The following is a 10000-nucleotide window of genomic DNA, read 5'->3' as shown; positions in this document are numbered from 1 at the left end:
TGCATAAAACGTTACACATCACCGATTTTAACATCATTTGAATATGTCATAGAGGAAGATTTCCTGAGTAATTCCGCGCAAAAAAGTAAATGAGAGGCGACATTGGTTTAAAAGATATAACAAGTTAAAGTATAACAATTTTAATACTTTTCTTAAGCAAATTGATATTAAACACATTAATTATAAACTAATATGATATTAAAAGCATTATGTATGAGGTTTTGCTTACATTCTACTAATTTACAATAAGATGCTCTTTGTACTATATAATGTAATCCAAACAAAATTTTATATTTAAAAAAATATGTTTGCATTATGTTGTACATTCTGGAAGTAGATCCTGCCGTAAGGAATGAGGGGGAGGGAGATGGAACTCATTGTGTCCACGAAGTGTATTTTGTAAGACAAAGCGAAGTTCATTCTACATCTAATCTTTATCCTCGCTGAGAGTTTCGTCTACGCAGGATGTCTCATTTTCCAGTGATATATCTCGTAAATCAATAATTTTAGAGAAAAATGTTTCAGACAAAAGTTAATTGATTCGAAGGAAAACATAAGATGGTGCTATTTGACTTTGGATAATTGTTTGAAGATCACATGAAGGTTACCTTTAATTTTTTAATTTTTTAAATAAATGCCCATTTTTATTGCTTAGTCTTATAACTTATCTCAAGAGCTTTTCAAAACGCTATAAAAAAGTAATTTTTTATTGAGTGATTTTCGAATTGATCTATAAAATATCTAGTAAAATATTCATTTCTCAATTTCTTTATCATAATACTTTTATGTACAAAATAATGAGACGAATCAATTCATCTAAAGAAAACACATAGTTGTGTCTAAGAAAAATATGTAATTTGCAATTAACAATTACATATTCTTTTTTTAAAACAACTATGATCAAGAGACACGGTAATGTCTCGCGCCAAGTTCATGCGAAGCATTGCGCGGCACTCCGTGTATCTATACGCGAGTCGGACAGTTGAAAATAATTTAGATTATCGGATTTCAATAACGACTGAACGGATCGAATTCTTACTAACCTTAATCGATAGAGCGAGTTTGAATTGTATAAAGAAAGTATCTTTATTTTTGCGCTGCGTGATCTATTAACGGAGATATCATAATGCAAAGTCGAAATATGAAAATTTTCAATTAAGAAACGTCTTTATCATCATCATGGTCGTCATCAACGCACATGTACACAACACATAAAAAGAGAAAACGTCCTTTTCCTACTCTCGACAGAAGATTGCGCTAGCGACGCTTTTCGATATTAATGACATATGTCATATGTGTCATTAGTGACATTTATCATTAACCACATTTTGAGTAGTGATAAAGTGCAAGTTATAAATAATAAATAATTAAATTATTAATTAAAAATTGGCAAAAGCCAGTACGGTATGATAATTGGAGCAAGGTAAATAAATATATATATCTATTTTACAAACTAAATATAAATATATATAATATATTAATTATATATATATATATATATATATAATGTAATATTATATATACTTATTCTATATATATTTTTATATAATTTGCTTATACAGGGTGACCCATTTTAACTTAGGCAGCCAAATAACTCGTAAAATAAGCACACTACGAAAAAATGGTTAGAATCAAAATTTCGTCATTTCGAGGGGGACGTACAATGACGTTAAAATCAGCCCCCCACCCCTCCCCCTGGGCGGTGAGGGGGGGCAAGTTTGAAATCTTAAATGGAACCCCCTATTTTTCATTGCATATTCTTGTAGCTTATCTCGAGAGCTTTCCAAAACACTATAATTAAGTACCTTTTTATTAAGTACTTTTTGAGTTATAAGGCTTGAAATAATTTCTTAATTTTACATAAACCATAAAATATCTAGTAAACCATTCATTTTTCGATTATCTTACCTTCATACTTTTATGTACAAAATAATAAGAGGAATCAATTGGTGTAAAGAAAACACATAGTTGTTTCTAAGAAAAAATATGTAATTTGCAATTAACAATTCCATATTTTTTCTTAAAAACAACTGTATGTTTTCTTTACACCAATTGATTCCTCTCATTATTTTGTACATAAAAGTATGAAGGTAAGATAATCGAAAAATGAATGGTTTACTAGATATTTTATGGTTTATGTAAAATTAAAAAATGATTTCAAGCCTCATAACTCAAAAAGTACTTAATAAAAAGGTACTTAATTACAGTGTCTTAGAAAGCTCTCGAGATAAGCTACAAGAATATGCAATGAAAAATAGGGGGTTCCATTTAAGATTTCAAACTTGCCCCCCCTCACCGCCCAGGGGAAGGGGTGGGGGGGCTGATTTTAACGTCATTGTACGTCCCTCTCGAAATGACGAAATTTTGATTGTAACCATTTTTTCGTAGTGTGCTTATTTTTCGAGTTATTTGGCTGCCTAAGTTAAAATGGGTCACCCTGTATATTAAAAGAGTATACATATATATATATATATATATATATATATATATATATATATATACACGGTGGGCCATTTTAATCGATGCACTCGAATATCTCGAAAACAGCACTCTTCAGAAAGAAATGTTTCAAACAAAAATTGTAGGGTGTGAAGGGGGACATAAGATGGTAGCATTGGTTTGACCTTGGAAAGTCATTTGAAGGTCACATAAAAGTCACCTTCAATTTCTTAAATTGAACCCACTATTTTTCATTACATATTCTTGTAGCTTATCTCGAGAGCTTTCCAAAACACTACAGACAAATGTTTTTTCATTAAGTACTTTTTGAGTTATAAGGCTTCAAAGTTTGCAGTACTTCGATATAAAATGCAAAATATCTCGTAAAATATTTAGTTTTCGGTAGTCTTACCCTAATACTTTTATGCACAGGATAATGAGACAAAACTATTGGTGCAAAGAAAACGCATGATTGTTTATAACAAAAAGTGCATTGCAAATTACACATTTTTTATTATAAACAACCATACGTTTTCTTTGCACCAATAGTTTTGTCTCATTATCCTGTGCATAAAAGTATTAGGGTAAGACTACCGAAAACTAAATATTTTACGAGATATTTTGCATTTTATATCGAAGTACTGCAAACTTTGGAGCCTTATAACTCAAAAAGTACTTAATGAAAAAACATTTGTCTGTAGTGTTTTGGAAAGCTCTCGAGATAAGCTACAAGAATATGTAATGAAAAATAGTGGGTTCAATTTAAGAAATTGAAGGTGACTTTTATGTGACCTTCAAATGACTTTCCAAGGTCAAACCAATGCTACCATCTTATGTCCCCCTTCACACCCTACAATTTTTGTTTGAAACATTTCTTTCTGAAGAGTGCTGTTTTCGAGATATTCGAGTGCATCGATTAAAATGGCCTACCGTGTATATACAGGGTGTTGAAAAATTAAGTGCCATAAATTTGTGTGATGAAAGAAGGAATCAATATAAGCATTTTAAGTATAGGAACCGTGGGTCGGCGACGCTTAGTTACGGCGTGACAAGGGTTTAATTAAATTGTCACAATGTCTGCAATACAATGATTTTATTCGGTTAATTTTAGATGTTTATAATAAACATCTAAAATCTCGATTTCTACTTCTGGGGTGCAACGAAAAATATGATTTATTCTGAACCGGTTGAATCCGAGGAGGATCTGGTCGCTCGTATCGTTGAGGCGTCTGAAACTATCCGACAAACTCCTGGAATATTCCAAAAAACGTGGGAATCATTGCTCCGTCGTTCTGATTTTTGTCGGAACGTTGGCGGTCGTAATTTCGAACATTTATTATAAACATCTAAAATTAACCGAATAAAATCATTGTATTGCAGACATTGTGACAATTTAATTAAACCCTTGTCACGCCGTAACTAAGCGTCGCCGACCCACGGTTCCTATACTTAAAATGCTTATATTGATTCCTTTTTTCATCACACAAATTTATGGCACTTAATTTTTCAACACCCTGTATATATATATATATATATATATATATATACATACTTTTTTAAATATAATATCTCTTAGCAAATTAGATTAAAAAAAGAAGTGATATAATCCCCAAAAACTTACCTTTTTAGAAAAAAGGTAAAAAAAAGGGCGCCAAGTTCATGTACTAATTGTATCCAACTGTCATATTGTCTACAAAAATAGTGATATAAAAAAATTGCGCCAACTAAGAATAAAAATTTGTACAAAATAAATAGTAAAAAAAATTTTAATTAAAAAAACTTGGCGCTGCCAATAAAATTGGCATATATTCCAATTAAATATATGTTTAACAGCAAATATAAGTGCTGGACATTTATTATTAATTCTCTTAAGATCTTCTGGATTTGTAAATTTAGACTTTTAAGCTGAACAATATATTAATAAAATTGGCAGCGCCAAGTTTTTTTAATTAAAATTTTTTTTATTATTTATCTTGTACAAATTTTTATTCTTAGTTGGCATAATTTTTTTATATCACTATTTTTGTAGACAATATGACAGTTGGATACAATTAATGCATAAACTTGGCGCCCTTTTTTACCTTTTTTTAAAAAGGTAAGTTTTTGGGAATTATTTTTCTTTACATCAATTGATTCGTCTCATTATTTTGTACATAGAAGTATTAAGGTTAGATAATCGAAAAATGAATATTTTACTAGATATTTTATAGCTTGTGTAAAATTAAGACATAACTTGAAAAGTACTCAATGAAAAATTCTTTATTATAGCGTTTTGAAAAGCTCTCGAGGTAGTCTACATATGTAATAAGTAATAAAAAATATGTAATAAAATATGAGAATATGTTATAAAAAAAGTAAAGATTTTTATTTAAAAAATCATTAATGACCTTGACCTGACTTTGACAAGGTCAAGTTCATATTTTCTTCATGTGTACCCCTTCAAGCTACGCAACTTTCGTTCGAAAAATTTTTCAATAAAATCATTGGTTCGCGAGATAATCGACTGTATCACGTATAAAGAAACATCTTGTACATGTAATATATTTTATATATAATTTTATATACTACAGCTTCATTACGTATGTATATATGTGTGCATGTGTATAATGAAGAGATTATACAGGGTGTCAAGACCCGTTTTTGTAGTCCCGAAGTGTGCAGGTAGATTAGCGCAAATTAAGAAGGTACTATACTATTTTGCGACATTTGCAATAATTAACGAAAAATTAATTAAAGAAGATCGGCCAATGCGTGTGGTTAGAAGTGCGTGGCGGTGAAGACGGTCTCACTTTAACATAATAGCGACACGCGGCGAAACGGAGATTGGGGAGGGGAGGAGCGATGAGTGTGTAGGCGCGCGGCGAAGGCTCTTCCCCTCCCCAATCACTGCTGTTTCTGACACCCTGTATATAAAATTAAAATTTTTATCAGTTATTCTATTTGTTTTTTAAGAATTTATTTTCAAAAATTTATTCATAATCAATTTTTATTTATATTATCATACCTTTAATGTAACTGTAATGTTCAAAAAAAATGTTGAATGATGTATTATAAATTGATGTATTATATTCAGTATCGAAATGAAGGGATTCTTGTTGAATTTGTACCACAAACAAGTCCATCATCCGGATACTTGGAAGAGTCTATAGAAAATAGTTTAAATGTATTTACTTAATTAATATTATATTTAACACACAAAGCAATATTCATTAGAGCTGTTATTTTCTACGTATATGTAAAAAAATCTCTTATACTTTTATACTCTTAAAATATAGAATAAATAATTTAAAAATATAATATATTAATAACAAAAATGATTACTCGATATATAATTTTAAAATTAATATTTTTAAAATTATTAAAATATATTATATAGCTAAATTATCTTATTACACAATTTCTATATGTATACATATATTATGTGGAATCTGAATGATAATTTTTCTTTTTTTATATATAATAATTTAAAGTCGGACAAATGTAATATAGTGACTTTGACACACACACACAAAATAACAGAAACATAAAAATGTAAAAATATTTTAAATTGTATTATCTATGTTTGTAACATTTACTTGAAAATTAGCATTATTAAAAAATTCACTTTACTTTGTAAATATAAAATTTGCGCTTAATATTCTGATTTATAAAAAAAATTACACGCTATAATGGTAAATATTTACTTTTATAATGGTAAATATTTACTTTTACACAGCCATCCCCATTACTTGACATATATTGTCAGGGTCACTGCACTGAGTAATATCCAAAAGATTTTAGGCGTTGCTCGTTGTTTATTAAAAAATTTTTTAATATGTTTATTTCTTTATAACTTTCAATATAAAAGGTCTATTATTGTACATAGTGTCCAAATTCGGTGAACCTTATAAAACTTCTTTTGTTTATAATTTTTTAATAAACAACGAGCGACGCCAAAAATTTTTTGGATGTTATTCAGGGCAGTAACCTTGACAATATATGTCAAGATCGAGTCATTTGAGGGTGGTTGTGTAAAGATAAATATTTACCATATATATATATATATATATATATATATATGTTTAACGCAAACCTTGCTCACTTCCAAACAATATACAGGATGTCCTAGACCACCAGTACACCCCTTTTCTTTCAAAAACTAAGCATTTTAGAGAAAAACATTTTCGACAAAAATTGTATGGTTTTGAGGGCAATATAAGATGTTGTCATTGGTTTGATCTTGGATGGCATCGTTAAGGTCAGGTCAAGAACATCTTTAATTTCTTAAATGGAACCACTTATTTTTTATTGCATATTCTTACAGCTTATGTTGAAAGCTTTTCAAAATACTATAATAAAGTATTTTTTCATCAAGTACTTTTCGAGTTATAAAGAAAACACATAGTTATTTCTAAGAAAAAATATGTAATTTGCAATTAACAATTCCATATTTTTTCTTAAAAACAACTGTATATTTTCTTTACACCAATTGATTCCTTTTATTATTTTGTACATAAAAGTATTAAGGTAAGATAATCGAAACATGAATACTAGGACATGAATACTAGGACACCCTGTATATATATATATATATATATATATATATATATATATATATACACGTATGTACACACACACCACACACACACACACACAAACACACACACATACATATATATCCATCATATTATTTGCTAGTGAGTAAAGTTTGCGCTAAAGAATGCTTAAAATAACCTGATTGGTGACATATAATCCAAGAAATGAGACAATAGCCTCATTTAACAAAGAGGATGACGGCCAAAGTGGATTTTCATAATAAGAACATTCCTGTATTATTTTATGAGCCATAAAGCGGGCAACTTTGATTTTAGTCGCAACAGAATCTACATTGTCATTGTAGATAATATCTGCTTCTCTGAAAATTATGTATACAAAAATGTTTGATATAATGATTATTTCTGTTGTATAATAACATAAAGAATATTGAATTTCCAAATTTATAATTAAATGATTCTATCTAATTAACATATTAATTATATATTATTATTAATGTTTTATTTCTAAATGCTCATTACGAAGTAATGCAATATATTGGAAGCGAGTGTCGCACTATATATATATATATATATATATATATATATGTATATATATATATATATATATATATATATAACTTTTTTAAATTTTGATTGATAAGAATGAAAACCTTAATATAATAATTATACCTATTGTTATATCTCAATATAATTATTTAATTTACAATTTTATATTTTAATTTGTAATTTTCTATTTTAAGATTATAAAATATGTATATTTTAATATTATTCTTCATATAAATTGATGTACATTGAAGATAGGTTGTCCAGAAAGTTATTGTGATTTTTAAACTTCAAGTTCAAATACGCATATTTTAGCAAGTGAACTTTTTCAAATGAAAAGAGGACCATTGATATGAAGTTTAAATATTTTTGTCAACGAGAAACAATATTTATTTATTCCTGTAGCATAAAATTTAGATTTTTAGAAGCGACAAACTCTTCGAAGACGTTTCTGACAGTAGCTTTATTGTTAAAGATTTTCCCCTGCAAGAAATTGTCGAAATGTTTAAAGAAGTGATAGTCAGTTGGTGAGAATATGATGGGTGAGACAGAGTTTCATGGAGCTTCATAGCTCAATTGATTAATGCAGCGTCGGTTGTGCGGCGTAGTCGAGCATTGTCGTGTAGAACAATTGGATCTTTTCTGTTGACCAACACCGAACGCAAACTTGTCAGTTCCTGATGCATTTTGTCAATTTCTTGACAGTACCTCTCTCCCGTAATAATTCCACCCGAATTTAAAAAGCTATAGTAAATTATCTCGGCTGACATTTACCAAATAGTCATCATAATCTTCTTCTAATACAATTTTAGTTTCGGAGAGCGTTTTGGCGCACCATCATGGTCTAACCATTGTGCAAAACGTCGACGATTATCGTACAAGAACCATTTTTCATCACACGTTACAATGCGATCAAGAGACGGATTATTCTGTTTGTGCAAAATCAGTGCAGAACATACTTCAAAGTGATGATTCTTTTGATTTTCGCTCAATTGATGCGGCATTCATTTGTCTAGGTTTTTTGTTTTTCCAGTTCGTTCCAAGTAATCAGAAACAGGTGACTTGTTTACGCCAAGTTTTCCGCTAGTTTTTGAATCGATGTGCGTGACTCTGTTTCAACTAACACCTTCAAGTGGTCGTCGTCAATAATCGCAGTCGTCCAGAACTTTTCAACTTCAAGACTCTCCACTGAAATTTACGGAAATCACCATTGCATTGTACGTTCATTAGCGGTTCCTGGACCAAATGCATCGTTAATATTGAGCGCCTTCAGTTGCTTTACTTACGCCTCATTTTGAATTTATATAAAAAAATCGCTAGAATTTGCGATTTTATCATTCTTAATTTCATAGTTTAAATAAAACGGAAACCAATATCAAAACACAGTTATTTTCATTAAAATGTAGAGCGAAGTTTGCGCTTTTACATTGATATAATATAAATACAAAAGAAAGACAACATGAAAAAAGCGTCAAATATTAAATAACAAAAATCGCAATAACTTTCTGGGCAATAATAAACTGGACTAATAATAAACGATTAGATATGTTTCTCCTCTCATTGTGCTTCATACAATATAACTTATTTTTTAAAATATATTCAAATAATATTTTAAAAATAGAGAAAGATATGTAAATTTTTTCTAATTATATAGTTACCTGTAAAGAATAAGTCCCAAATTTATAATGCTTTCGTTTTGAAAATCCGGAAGTGCAATATGATTTATTTCCCAAGTTTGATTCAAACGTTTCCATTTATCGAACATGTACGTTGTTATATTTTCAGCAAATTGATGTGCAAATTCGCAGTGCATTCTACACCACATATTAACTCTGACACTTTCATTTGTACCAGGCATAAAAGATAAATTAATTCGGTTGAGAAATAGTAGATAAATAGGCTTTACAAACGTATAAAAATATGTCTTCATCATGTTTTTATCATTCCTTTCTGTTGTTTGTATCAGTGGACTTAATAAAACTTTATAGTTTTGATAATGTTCGATAATAATATTGTAGTTGGGATTATAATAGGGCATTCTGCTTAAAGATTCGGGCAAAGACGGAATCATGTGTTGGATCCCAATATGATCAACATACGTTGCAAACCTATCACATTCAGAAATATGAATTAACAATAATAAAAGACACCGCAATACCTGATGCAAAAATGGTTTCAATGAAATTGTATAAATTGTATATATTTTAGTTGTGCGGGATTCGTTAAATGTCTATTTTAGAATATACAGATACAAAATAAATATTTAATAATTAATATTTTAGTATCAAAATTTTAATGCGTTTAATAAAATTAAAATAAATTTCAATATAAAATAGTATTGGAATAATAGCTTTATTAAATTGATTTTAATTGATATGTTATCAACGATTTTGTACATAATTTATACAAGTGAAAGAAACTGCTTATTTAGTGTTAGTTTATTAAATGAAACACATATGTATATTGTCTTAGTTATTAGTAAA

The 10000-nt window shown here is 29.0% G+C and overlaps 1 protein-coding gene across 1 annotated transcript in view; it reads right to left on the bottom strand.

Moving 5' to 3' along the window:
- LOC112639284 (aminopeptidase N-like) overlaps window positions 1-9620 on the bottom strand; it is an 18181-nt gene extending 8561 nt beyond the window's left edge. Inside the window, exons 1-3 of the mRNA XM_025412686.1 lie at window positions 9176-9620; window positions 7153-7333; window positions 5444-5582 (exon numbers count right to left, since the gene is read on the bottom strand). Of these exons, the coding sequence (XP_025268471.1) occupies window positions 5444-5582; window positions 7153-7333; window positions 9176-9588 (733 nt within the window). The 5' untranslated portion in view covers window positions 9589-9620. The remainder of the gene's footprint in view (window positions 1-5443; window positions 5583-7152; window positions 7334-9175) is intronic.
- Between the last annotated feature and the right edge of the window lie 380 nt (window positions 9621-10000).

The sequence above is a fragment of the Camponotus floridanus genome, unplaced genomic scaffold (genome assembly GCF_003227725.1).
Source record: "Camponotus floridanus strain SB8 unplaced genomic scaffold, Cflo_v7.5 scaffold549, whole genome shotgun sequence".
NCBI classification, from domain to species: domain Eukaryota; kingdom Metazoa; phylum Arthropoda; class Insecta; order Hymenoptera; family Formicidae; genus Camponotus; species Camponotus floridanus.
The sequence above is the reverse complement of the archived record's forward strand: the minus strand, read 5'-3'. Positions and strand labels throughout refer to the sequence as shown.